The sequence below is a fragment of the Coffea arabica genome, chromosome 1e, assembly GCF_036785885.1.
Source record: "Coffea arabica cultivar ET-39 chromosome 1e, Coffea Arabica ET-39 HiFi, whole genome shotgun sequence".
Taxonomy (NCBI): Eukaryota; Viridiplantae; Streptophyta; class Magnoliopsida; order Gentianales; family Rubiaceae; genus Coffea; species Coffea arabica.
Window position 1 is genome coordinate 48,206,265 of NC_092311.1, and position 14,385 is coordinate 48,220,649.

Genomic DNA, 14,385 nt, shown 5'->3' on the forward strand with positions numbered 1-14,385 from the left:
CCAAACCCCTTTCTCATGCTTTATATATAGAAAGATGTTTGTATTAACAGATTCAATGAAAAATTTAAAATCTTCTCAAATTCCTCTAAATTGTTTGAATTATTTTGGATTTGTAATCTATCAATTATTTGTATCACAAACTCAAATACTCCCAAGAAACCCAACAACTTAAAAAGATTTTAACACCAAACCCCCTTCTCATGCTTTATATATAGAAAGATGTTTGTGTTAACAGATTCCGTGAAAATTTTAAATTCTTCTCAAATTCCTCTAAATTGTTTGGATTATTTTGGAGATATTTGGATTTGTAATCTATCAATTATGTGTATTATAAACTCAAATACTCTCAAGTAATCCAACAACTTGAAAAAGATTTGAGAGGATTTCAAATCTTTCGTCAAATATCTTAATCCAAACATAATATAAGAGAAATTAGAAAATATATAACCCAATATATTTTTCCATGATATAGGGGTTTTCTCTAGAACACGTTGTATGCACTCACTAATCTCGTTTCACAAGTACTATAATTTTTTTTTTGCTAATAATTAGAAAATCAATTAACTCTGGAGGAACCAAGCAATAATGATGGTCTCCTTATCAGCAAGAAATAGCTTTTGAGTTTTGAGTGATTTAATTATCAGATTTACTGATTTACTTACCTTTTAGAAAAAGCCTGTCATGCACATAATTTCATTCTTATTTATTTTCTTATAGCCTTGCCTTCCTTTATCCTGATTTATTTATTTGGGACCGATGGTAGGCAGGTAAATGAATTTTGACTTTTGATCGGATTAAAAATACAATTTCTCTGATTCAACTCTTTCCAACTTTGCAAAAAGTATCGAGGAGTAACCAACGAAAAAAGAAAAGATGAAAAGAATATAATGAAAGCTATATATGTTCACCGTTCTAATAATATGCATGATGATCTCCACTATATACCTACCTAGAATACTGGCATAATGTCCAATGGAGTATCCTTTCGAGCAGGTCAGGCTATGAGTTGCATGAAATCATTTTGCCATGTCAGGTCGATAATAACATGAAATGATTCAGCCAATGCTATGATAAATGTGTTCTCATCAGGATAATTAATTTGGGGCTTCATGCCTTGTCTAACAGATTAGGGTTCGAACCTGTCTATCAGATTCATGGGAGGGAGGATTAGGGGAGGGGGAAGGTTAACAGAAATTTAAAAGAAAAACTAAAAAAAAAAATGTAGAACATCCAAATTCTCTGCTGCAATTATACGTGAAGCATTTACCTCAGATTTATGCGATCTTGACCAGGTAAGCAACGGTTGGATTTATAGCAAATAGAAAATAAATCTACCCACCGATTACATGTCATTTTAGTCAAAAGTTAACATCATGGCCACGGTACGCTACTGTCGTCTGGCCAAAATGCTAAAGCTTGTCCAAAATACTTCTGTCTTTATCAGTTCCAGCAATTATTTTTGTATATTTATAGGCTTCCAAAAATATTTGTCTGGACTTCCTATCCAATAACTGCACTCAAATACTTCTTCAATGCATTGTGGACAACTGGAGGAAAATGAAAAAGGGTTGATAAACTTCACCGTAGAGTTTGTCCCATGATACAAAAAAGAAAAAAAATAACAGAACTACGTTATAGAGTTTGATCTGCTGTAACTAGCGAAGTCCATTTTTAAAGAACCAAACGCCACCACGCACACAAATCCTTGTGATGGGCATCTTAAAGAATTCGATTTACAGGAACATGTGATCACCGGTGCTCAGATACGTAGCCTGATGGATTAATCCGTCCAGCAAAGTCCATGAAATTGTACGACATAAGAAAGTGGTTATACTGAAATTTAGATGTTTTATGGGATAAGAATTTTATAACGATGGAATTAAGAGCCTGTCTGGATTGTTACTGTTTCGAGACAAGTTTTTCAAATATTTCTTTTACGCATGTTTTAATTATTTTGTTTACCTCATATATATCATATTATTATTCTATAAAAACTTCAGAGTTTCAGATGAAAGATTTATGAAGTTGAGGAACCAAAAAACAAAGACTAAACTAGAAAATTTGGCATTCGTGGTTTCATTTGCGGGGGATAATGATGCACTCACTCATTACAAACCATGACAGTGTGTAATTCCACTAAGCCAGAAACAGGAAACATAAACTAAGACAGAAGATAAAGCCAACAAAACGTGCATTGTAAGTTCCATTAAGGATAGGGATACTGATTCAACTCGATGAATTTTCTTGTTGCTGGTCGGTTTATGCCTTTTTGCACCTTTTCTTTTGGCCTACTTCTCCTCCTTGAAGATGCTCTCTACTCAAATGAATGACAACCCTCATGAGTCATGAGTAAGGCTATTATGATACGGGTCGGCATATATACAATTGCCGTGATTGAATGTCCTTTTGCATATATACGGGTCGGCATTATGATACGGGTCCTTTTTTTTTTTGGTTATATTGTAAGATATACATGTTGTTTTGTGTTTGTCAGGGATCAAGAAACGACAATCTATGAAATATGAAATGACAGTTAGAAAATAGAAGCTCAAAGAATTCTTTTCATTATCTTCTTTGTAAGGAAAAAGAAAAAAAACTGCATTCTTTATTTCTTTTTGGTTGGTTTTAGAGGAGAGCCAAAGCGCTTAATTTAGATGCGACAACAGGCTGAGGCTGCCACGCTATATTCTCAGTCCTGCATACTTCGACATATGGGCTTTTTGCCAACTTTATGGTAGAATTGATAAGGTTTGATTTTCACAATCAGTTCGGTTACATAACACTCTATGCAGGGTTATTTCTGAACTTCAGCAAGTAATTAACTGATTTCCCCAAAACGAAAGAGAAGAGAAGAAGAAAAAATCGATGAATGGCCTACATGTATAGAAATCATTCCTTCTCATTATGAATGACAGTATGATTCTACAAACATTTATAGGAGTAATTGTTAATGCAGGAAAAAGTATGGTTATAGGAAATGGACTCGAGATCAATTTCTTCCACTATGCATATACAGGTGGTGGTGGCAGGTACAGCACTTCCAAGAGGTAAATGGGCATCAAGTGGTAGAACATGAAGACACGTTACTTTTTGGGACATTCCCAACTTCTATTCCACGAAATCTGACGCATTTTTATTAGTGGAGGTAATTATTCTCATGCTTGACTCGTTCCAAAGCTAGCTCAAGAATAGTTTCACCCAGGTGGAAAAACAATTTCCCTTCGTCCGGCGAAAACAAATAAAGCTATTGAGCTTTGTATATTCGGATCATTACCAATTTCTTTCCTTGCAAAAGACTACGTGCCAATCTAATAGAAGCATAAACAAATATTTTCCTTGAATGCATCGAAATCCATTTACACCAACCAAAAAAAATAAGGTTGTGACCAGCACTTATAGCAAATTACAAAATCTATCAATTTATATCAACTTGATTACCTTCAAAGATCAAAATACCAGATAATATTTTATCAAAACCTCAAAAAACTAAAAGTACATAGTTTATGGAAGTTTTACAAGCACCGTGATGAAATAAATCATGGCATGCACTCCGACGGGGAGAAGTAGATTACATACGCACCAAACCCTTTTTTTTTTTTTCAAATATATAGTAACATTTAAACAGCATTTAATTCTATCGACATAAATATAAGAAAAATGCACAACAAAGACAGAAGTAGAAAAGAAAAAAGAAGAAATATTATTTATAATGATCAACCAACCACATCAACCTTGGTGGTGCAAGAAAGCAACCGCCTGAAAATCGCCGCCAGGGCAACACATGACATTTCCTTGGCCCTTCTAAACCCCGTGCGTTTCTTCCTTCTACTACCGGCGCCACCTTCGCAGCCATGGCTACTACAGCTGCTGCTACCACCGCCTCTTAGCTTTCGCTTTCTTTTGTTAGCCGCAGACACCCTGTCCCTGAATCTTCTACAACTTCTCTTACGTTTAGCTGCGTTTAACTCGTCATCCCTTGAGAAAGTGTAGCTTCTTAAATATAACTGTCGACACGAAATACTGTCCACCACCGTAGGATGCATGAGACCAGCGGCACCACCGTGGCCGCCGCCATTCTTGCGTCCGTTAGAGCTCAATGACCTTACGAATTCGACGTCGGATTCCGGCCACTTGTAGAGGTTTACATAGGTGGCTCTGACGGGGGCTTTGGCATCCACACAGTTTGATATGCAAGTTGAGGCCATGCTAAATCTTAGTTTATCCAAAGGATCGGAGACAGACGGATTACAGTTGCAGTGGACTCTGATGGATTGGGTAACTTACTTTTGGAAAAGAAGAAGAGATAATACAAAAAGAAGTTTGTGTGAGAGAATGTATGTTGGGATATGAAGCTGTTAATGTCATGGGGATTTTGATAGTGGTTTATAGACGACTTAGCTGGTGAAGTATGCAATCATTTGGAATTATATGAAAAAATACTGTACAAATAGGCAATTGAGACTGCATGTGTTACTTTTTTTTTTCCCCCTTTGGCGGAAGTGAGAAGGTTGTTTGAGGCAAAATTAACATTAAGAAACTTCAAGAATATTCGATTGGAATTTTTAAGCTAAATTTCAATCTACGCTTGTTTATATATATATATATATATGTGTATACACACACGTACTCGTATTAGTCTTCTAATGTGAGATTAATTTCCCAAATTTTGGTGCAGTAGCAATACTTACGTTGCTTTAGTAATATGAGCAATTCCATAGTGACACAATTACTATTTCACCTTAGATAGTGGACCATATAAATAATTTCCAGATGTGACCAATCGTGATATTCATAACTGAAATATATATGTATTGCTTCTGATTTCTGAATTTCGAAAGTTGAATGTGCTAAGCATAACGATTCCTATTTTTTAACAATCTATGTAGTAAGTAGCATTCTTATATGTTGTATGAATATTTATATATGTTGGCTATATATAGGCTACGGGCCTACGCCATTTTCTACCTACATTGCATTTTTCTAGACTTTTTGTGAAAAAATTACTGTAACGATTTGATTTATGTGAGGTAAAAGGTGATTAAAAAATGTATTCATAGAAAATTGTAACAATTTTTCTTTAGAAAAAGGCAATCCAAATTCCAAACATACCCTACACCGATGTTAAAAGTTTTTCCAATAACTTGGACCAAACTAAAAAATTGCAAGAGATTTCTTCTAGGTAAAACTATCTGATAGGGGTCTCAGAAGTAAGTGCTACAAGATATCGTGCATTAGTACAGCCTTGTTTGGATTGCCGGTTTCCGTCGAAAAATTACGTCGTTTTCCGTAATTACATTTCTCTATTACCTTTTTTCTCTCACATACATCAAATCGCTACAGTAATTTTTTCATGAAAAATCACGGAAAATGCAATCCAAACACAAAAGTATGTTTATGAACCTGAATCCGATAAATTATTTCAAGAAAGAATAATAGAAAAGATCAGATACTTTGAAAAATGATGTGTTTGTAGATGCTACAGATTCATTCCTAGTTTTGGAGTTAATTAGCAAACAAAATGTGTATTCGCCTCTAATAGTGAGCAATGAATGGATAATAACATCGGGAGAAACTCTGCCAAGCATTTAGCTTTTGCGCATAAATGGCAATATAAACTAAAAAAGTAGCTTAGCTTAGGTTAGCGCAACCATTTCTAAGAATTTAAATGCTCTATCAATAACTTGTTACTTTGGAGTTTGGATATCTATAGCTTTGCCGACCTAAAGCATGTATAGTATAGTGCTTAACCATATTGTAATATAATGACATTTTATTGACAAGTCTCAAATGAGATTCTTTTTTTTTTTAAAAAAAAAAAAGGATATCCAATGGGATTCCCTTGCCGAATCCAAGAAAATGCAAGAACTATATATTTTATCAAATGCGTACGCAGTTAGAGGACCCACAAGGAGTAAATCTAAGAGGGACCCGTAAGAAACCCACATCCAGCCAATTGGTGACAAGAAGGGGCTCCTGTGTACCTTAAACCTAGGTTGAAGAAACCACATCTAACCGATGTGGGACGGATATAACACCTACTAATCAATTAGTATATTTTAGCACACAAGTCCTAGCATCATAGCCTCATTAGCCCATATGATGTCCCTCTGTGCAACACTAACGTGTACTAGAATTTCGGGCTAGTCATTGCAATAGTTTAATGCAACTGGAAACATCTTTTGCAAGCCCCTCCTTCTAGGTAGTTCGGTTGGTCACGTACCCTTCTCAGAAAATGTTGTCCATCTCCCCTACCAAAATTCGAGTCCCAAGGTTAATGTGTCCGAGAGGATGGGGCCTCTCCTCTTGGGCCGCAAGGGGATTAGTCAGGTCCAAGGCCCGGATACCCCTGCGTCTGAAAAAAAAAAAAAAAAGAAGAAAGGAACATCTTTTGCAAATTGATCATGGCCATTGACATGAGATAATTCTGGAGAAGTTGTTGAATTCTGGAGAAGGGGAAGTTGTTGAATCCGCAAACGTTTACAAAATACTACAGTTCCTTCATTCTATAGCATGCCTTTTCCCTTCCTTGACTGTTAATTCACATTGCATAAAATTCAAGCTGAAGATGCACATAACTGCAGTCCTACCTGCAAAGTGAAAACGGTCAAACAGGAGTTGAATAGCTCCTGAATTCTGACATCAGTATCCACTACCAAGAATCTTAAGCAGAGAAAAACTCTCTCAAGTCTCTACTATAGTTTAAAGTGTTGCTTCTTAACTGTGGCAATAGCAGTCTCCTCAAAAAAACATTTCTAGCTGCTACAAAGAAATCTCGGCTGTCAGAGTCCTTATTCATGGAGCTAGTTCTGATCTTTTGATTGGTGCAAGCAATTCGATCACGTCTGTAATGTGGCATCAGTTATCACGGGAACGAGAGAGAGAGAGAGAGAGACTTGGAGACTTTACACCAACTTGCTATCTGGTAGCACACAAAGTGTAGAAGGGAAGCAAAATTAAAGATCAGGAAAATCGTCTTGTGCTTCTTTCAGCAAGCTAATATGTATGTTGGGTTCATTTGAAAAGTTTGTCTAGATGCAAAAGAAATTCAAGATTTCCTCCGGAAGATTCTTTGTAAGCCAACCATTTGTAGTTATACATTTATACAAGCTCAATTTGATTTCATGTACCAACTGATTGATCATTTCAAATCAACTATAATAGGGTTACAGGAAAGAGTCTTCAATGGAGGGTGAGAAAACATGAATATCAGCTGGGGATACCTGCACCTCTCCCATAGTCCCACCAAGAAAGCTCTACAATCATATTCCAGGATGTCGAAACATACATTATCGTATGCAAAGATCGATGGGTGACTAATTGATGATCCTTTCTTCTTCTTTTTTTTTTAAATAAGGTTTTGATGGATTCGATTTCGATCATCATCGTAGATTAGTTTTTGGGGTGGAATTATAGTTCACTCTCAGTTACAACTATAGGAGTTCTTACGTATTGCTTATGAACATAGTTCTTTCACAAGCATATTATTTTCTCCAATCCACACGAATCCACGATTTACTTTAAAAAATTTGTATCCTCTACTAGGCTACCAATGTTGGACCATTAGTCATTAGATTTAATACAGTGGCGCACTTTGTCCAACTAATGTTTATCTACGCGGCCCAAAATGTGATACCGATACAGACCCTAAAGCGCATAATGAGCTCACGATTATACTCAAAGAGGTTTGATCTTTTAGGCTCCGCCAATTCACTCCATTATGAGAAGCAATCTAGCAACTAGCTAGTCCAAATTAATACAACAACGGTCTTTCCACAAGTACTGACGAGTTGGCCTTCATCCAGCCCCAGAATCATGCAGTGTGTTTGGATAGAGTATTATTTGAATACTTACTGTAGTACTTTTTATGATGTGATGTGATGTATATTAAATAAAAAGACGATTGAAAATATGAAAAGATGGATTAGGAAATATATATATGATTGAAGCAAAATATTATTTGAAAAAATTTAGCTATCCAAACAAGTGTGTTTGAATAAGAGATTATTTGGGATAATTTTTTAAAAAAATATTGTAACGCTTTTTTGATATAATATATGCGAGCTAAAAAGATTGTTAAAAAATGTATTAATAACACAAGCAAATAAATCTTAACAAATAAAGCACTTTTCTATGCTAAACAGTTAACGCCAGTACAAAAAGCTTCCTTTGATCATTAGTAAAGAGGATAAAGAGAGAGAGAGAGAGAGAGAGAGAGAGAAATAATACATTAAGGGATAAACCGCAAAACCAACCTTACTTTAGGGGGAGTTGTCATGATTAACCCTCAAAATTACAACGTATATATCACTTGAAAATCCAAACAAATTATTGGTTCCTGTGTCAAGGAATCCCTTCCCGTCAAATCCCAACCGCGTTGTGCAAAGTTGCCGTCCCAAATAACGCCAAGAGCATCATAGATCAATTTGTTTTCCCCGCGAGACAACCAAATAATGCCAAGAACATCATAGGGTTGAAAGAAAAGGAGAAACCCTCCTGTTTCCAAGTGTTTCTTCACCAGCACTTTCAATATGAACAAACCCGTCCCATCAGTGATTACTTTTTATGAAAAAAAAATCACATGTTTGAGAAAAGAAGGATAAAACTCATATTAGGGGACTAAGGAGAGGGATTGGACTGAGTGATAAAATGGAAGGGATTGTAAATAAATTGCCATGAATTCAAGATCTTTCACATTTAATCAACAATTCTGGCTAACACGCTTCTGGAAAAATCTGCATACATGCATCAATCACAAGGTATAATTAGTATTAGTGGCTGTGTTCATTTTTGTTTGTTTGTATTTTTTTGTTGGTAATAGCCGATGTTCATGAACTAGATCAATACATTCGTAAAGCATAAATCAAACTATCATGCATGCATCAATTAAATTTTTGAGTAATTCATGTACATCAGTAATATATGCATCAATTATAGGTGTATGGCATGAGTGGTGATATATGTACCAGTTATACACTCTTCTAAAGTTCTTGAAAGGCCATCTTCAAACAACAATTACCTTACAAAAATACACTTATCTTTACTTTCGCGCCCCACAACTCTCACGGAATCGTTCTACAACCACAGGCGGAACTTGAAGCTGTCTAGTAGACAAGTATACTTGAGGAAAATTTCTTACATTTTGGTCCGTTTGGTTGGACTGAAGGGAAAATATTTTCCAACGAAATCATTTTCCTGAAAAATCACTTCCTTCCCCATAATTTTCCTGGAAAATCACTTCCTACTCCATAATTTTCCAGTGTTTGGTTATTAAGTGAAAATACTTTCCAAATTCCTTTTTTCATAATTTTCCGGTGTTTAATTTGTCAATGAAAATATTTTCTGATATGTTTGTTGATATGTTGCAAATATTTTTCTACTCTCAAAACATTTATTTCATTACAAGTTAATTTTAGTTTCTATCCATTATAATCATATTATCATTTCTATAAAATATTTATTCATTTTACACCATGAATTCTTAAATGGAATTATTAATGATACTAATGAATTGGCTGGGAAAGAAGAGTTAAAAATCAAAGGAAAACCTAGCTGAACACTATTCTTTAGCAATCATGTTTCTAGCAGCCCCTTATTTAGGAAACACAATACAATAGTCAAAAGGGAAGATTTACAATAGTGCTTTCAGATGGTCCACTTGTTTCTCTCTCAAGGAAAGAGAAAAATTAGAAAGATGAGTATAAGCAAAGTGTACCAAATCTGCACTCGTCTTTGATGGGGACCTAAAGATTTTTTTCGAGGGGCAAATTTCTGATCAGAGAAAGCAAATCAATGCAATCCTTAGACGGTCAAAAAAAGTTTTCTGAGGATGAAAATGACAAAGGAGAAGATGTACAAGAACAAGCTAGTGGAGTGGACCAAACATCTTCAGCCTAGATATCAAAGGCAAATATAAGCCAAAATATAAAATATTGCTCAACAAAAACGAAAATCACATCTCCAAATGAAAAATGGTCCCAAAAATATCAGTTGCCCAGGTGAGGAAAAAAAATGAAGAAGGGAAGGAAACACTTTTAAAAAGGGAGCTGAGGGTGGGAGTGGTGGGAAAGTCAAGAGAAGTGAATGCCTTTTTGTACTCATTCTACTCTGTGCAGCAATTCTTGCCACACCGCCCTGATCGCCGCCATGGACGGCAGCGAGTCCACTAATGTGAATGGTTCCGCCGCTGCAGTGAGAAATTTTGCGGCCCCTTTTGTAGCCAATGGGACTGCCGAGACAACTTCAGTGACCACGGAGCACTTGTCAAGTCTGTCTGTTGGTGATGATGGAAGAGACTTCTCCGTTCAGCCTCAAGACAAACCAGAGAAAGACCCCAGAAAGATTGCCAGAAAGTACAGCCTTTTTCTCTGCTTTGTGTTGATATTGGCCGCTTTTAAAGGAAAAAAATGAGAGAGAGATGCCGGAGTAGCTTACCTCCGAAAGTGGGTCTTTGCCGGAGGCCGGCGAAGAAGAGTGGGTCTTTCCCTTGGATTTGTTTGCTGGATGAGATGTCACTGCCGAAGAAGAGTCTGTTATCACCCCTTCCTAAGACTGCTTTTACAAAAGGAGAGTAACTTCACGACGATAGACACGGAAGTTATTTTACTTCCGTGGGTGTAACTTATTTCCTGGCAGAAATTATTTTTTCAAATTAATTGACATTCAAACAACGAAAAATTGTGAAAAATGTTTTCAGGAAAATCTTTTCCACCCAAACAAACAGTCGTGTAAAAAGCTCTAGCGGCAAAGTTTGATGTTTTTAGGAATATAAGTGAAATATTTGAACGTATCAAAGGAATATAGAAGGATTTTCTATAATCTTGAAAGGGAGGTGAGGGGACAAAGTCTATTTTTTTGTAAGGATTGGAGAGCGGCTACCTCTCTCCACTCTCTAAAGACAAAATTTTGATACTTTGGGAACCCAAATTCGTATTATGTATTCGTAATCTCTCTTGTTAATTGAGTGTTGCTGTACTCAGATTTGATGCAAATTGAATTACTATTCGGCATCTAGGAATATGTTCAACGAACAATTTTCGTAATAATGTACCTATTGAATGGTTGTAAAACACACGCCTCGCGTGAATGGTCCAGCAGTAGCTTCCTCTCACAAGGATCGAGAGGTCCCGAATTCGAGTCTCAACTCTGCTGGATTCGAGTCTCAACTCTGCTAGGGTCGGGTTGGAGCGCCGGGCCCGAGCCGCAGGGGAAAGAATTAACCCGGACACCCCTGTGTCGATAAAAAAAAAAAAAAAAAAGTTGTAAAACACCCACGACCAAAGTCATGAACGCAATTAAGTTCTCATTCAATTTATCTCCTAGTATTTCTTTTAAAATTTCCCATTAATGATGCATATGTAATCTTGACCGTGTATGTACATTCTTGAATTGAGGAGTTATGTACGGTAAGATTCATCTTATATGTATAAAGCTATATGCGTATAAACAGACTTCGTTTTTCCTTCAATCATCATTAGTTTTTTTTTTCTTCCCTTGTCACTAATCACAAGAACTTGGATATAGAAGATCAAGGTGCTGTGATTAAATACTCTAAATCACTTGGAGGATATAGCATCAAGTTCTTACAGAAGGCACGCACAATGGTACTGATCAGGTATGTTTAAGCTGCAAAAAAATTCTTAGCTATAGATTCGAGTACTTGATATATTCCTCGTTTTTTGTCTGTTTCCATTTCATCACAAGTACGAAGATGACAGGAAGGGTATAATTTCAAAATAAAAGGACCTCGAGAGATCAGTTTTATTGATCCGATTTGTTTGAATTGTAAGTTATTTGAGATATTTTTACTGTAACACTTTTTGTGATGTGATGTATGTGAGATAAAAAAGTAATTGAGAAGATAGAAAGGTGGATTGGAAATTGCAATGATGATGTAAGCAAATATATTTAGAAAAATAATAAGCTGTCCAAACAAGCTTGATCTACTCAAAATGGTATTTAATAATGCTAAAGTCCTAATATGCCTAAGTTCTTATTGATTCTGCTCAATGGGACATTCCTTCCATTTTTTTAATACGTCTACAAAACTAATATCCACATTTTTATGGACCGATTCATGTATTAATGAAGTGAAAAAAAAATAGTGACGTGTGGATGTGTAACTTGTGTAAAGATTTATCTTTTCTCCTCGTCTTGTTTGGGGTTAAATTAGGTGGAATATTAGGTGGAAATCAAATTTAAGTAGCAAATTCAAACAACCTGCTGCAGGGAGGACCGAGTTTGATTTTGCTACTTGAGTTTGATTTCCACCTAATAGCCGTATAAAAAATTTAACCCCAAATACAGAGTTATATATTAAATTATGGCTGCCGTGTCTCGGTCCTCCCTTTCTCATTGATTTTGCGTGGAGGGAATGTTAACTTGGGCAGCAAGAGCACGCAAAGAAAGATGCTACTCTATAATTTTCCATAGATCCAAGCTTTCATAATCGTTGAACCAAATATGAAAACAAGGAGTTAATGATATGGTAAGGTTCTTGTTATCCTGCATTAATAATGTTGAGAAAATATATCCTTGTTTGGATTGCGATTTTCCGTCGAAAAATTACATCGTTTTCCGTGATCACATTTCCTTATTACCTTTTTCCCTCACATACATCAAATCGCTACAATAATTTTTCCATGAAAAATGCAATCCAAACACAAAGACTCTAAAAGCATCACAAAATTAAGGGGTGCAACTTACAAGCAAACGGATCCGGTGCCAACTTGTATAAGTTGAAGCCAAATTGTCAAACTAAACTAATACATGTATCTAATGTTTGTAATTATGAGCTTGTCCGAAAAGTGAATTATTTGCACAAATTTATTTGCTTACATTATCAACATATTTTTTTAACGATTTTTTATCTCGCGCACATCACATCTAAAATGTCTTATAAATATTTCTATAAAAAAATTATTCTGAATAGCCTGCTGCCTAACATACTCTATAGAGTAAAATTTTAAACTATGTGAAGTTTCTCTAATAGTGACTTGCTATACAATTGAATTAGTGAATTCCTTGGACCCAAAACTAGTTGGGTCCCCATTCTTAAAAAAAAGAAGAAGAAGAAGAAGAAGAAGAATTTAGTTAGTAGTTCAATCTTAGACGCAATTGAATTGATCAATCTTGGACGTAAATAAACGATGTAGGCAGCTGCAAGAGTCAAACTCCCAGTTTTCCACAACCGAGGCCCTTTGACATTAAGCCCCTTTTCTGGCATGGCCAATTGGCCATTCGGCAAACAGTGAATAAACAACAAAAGCTCATCATGGTCAATGCAATTGCGATCATTCGATCACTTCAACGGCAACATCGCACTGCTCTTGGCCATTGAGAGAGCATTAGACTAGTCATTGGCTGCTTTTGGACCCGACCCTAGCGCCCAGACAAGAAGATGTGACCCAACACATTAATTAAGAAGTAGTGGGTAGGATTACTAGCAGCAGCATCATATACGTGGAATATTACTAGCTTGACTGAATCGCTGTATTTTTTTTATAAAAATATTTAAAATTTTTATAAAAAAATATATTGTAACGATTAAATATATTTGATATAAAATATTGATTAAAAAAATATATTTATGAAAAAATATTTAAAAATTTTTTTGGAGGAATGTAGTAGTTTTCAAAACCAGGCCTAATAATACGTGCATAGTTAAGCTATGGAGTTTGTAAGATTCTACTACACTTCGTACAAAAACAAACAAGAGGGAGTTTGAAAAGCCAGAAACGAGAGGGAGTTTGATTGTAAGGAAAAAGAGCCTCATAGAGTAATACAAAAAGCTGTGAAGAGTTGGACGGAATTTGAGGAGGTCAACAAAGGGAAGGAGAGTAGAAAGAACACTCAGGGAACAGAAACTCTGGAATATGCTGAGCAAGTCCAAAAACAGTGTGAGAACCAAGCCGGACTGATGATCAAGGTCCACACCCACCTAGACAGAAGGCAACAAATGGTGGGAATTGGAGTCACTGTGACAGACTTGGCAGGTTGTCTACAAGCGAGCTGGGCTTTAAGGGAAAGAATGTCAGGAGACACAAAGCAGGACCTTGCTGGTGCGGTAAGGCTTGCACTTCTGAATGCTATTAATCAAGGCTGGACATGTATTAAAGTGGAGCTGGAGGATAGTGAGTTGATTGAGTGCATTATACATTCAAGAACAAGCAATCAACAGATGGCTACTCTGTTGGAGGATATTCAGTCTATAAGTAATCTGTTCCAAAAGTGTACTTTCTCTTTTGCTGAATCAGGTTTCGTAGGTAGTATCAAATTGAGCATATATGCTCTAACAATCTTAGTTGATGAGGAATGGGTGAATCCCAACTTAAAGTGCTAAGCACTAATGTTTAGGTAGGACCTTTGTCCTGGTGAATGGACCTTTGT

General features: G+C 36.0%; 1 protein-coding gene across 1 annotated transcript; it reads right to left on the bottom strand.

The window, feature by feature from the left end:
* Positions 1-3,713: 3,713 nt before the first annotated feature.
* Positions 3,714-4,205, bottom strand: LOC113689727 (uncharacterized). Its single transcript, XM_027207486.2, has one exon. The coding sequence runs from the start codon at positions 4,203-4,205 to the stop codon at positions 3,714-3,716; it is 492 nt and encodes a 163-aa protein (XP_027063287.1).
* Between the last annotated feature and the right edge of the window lie 10,180 nt (positions 4,206-14,385).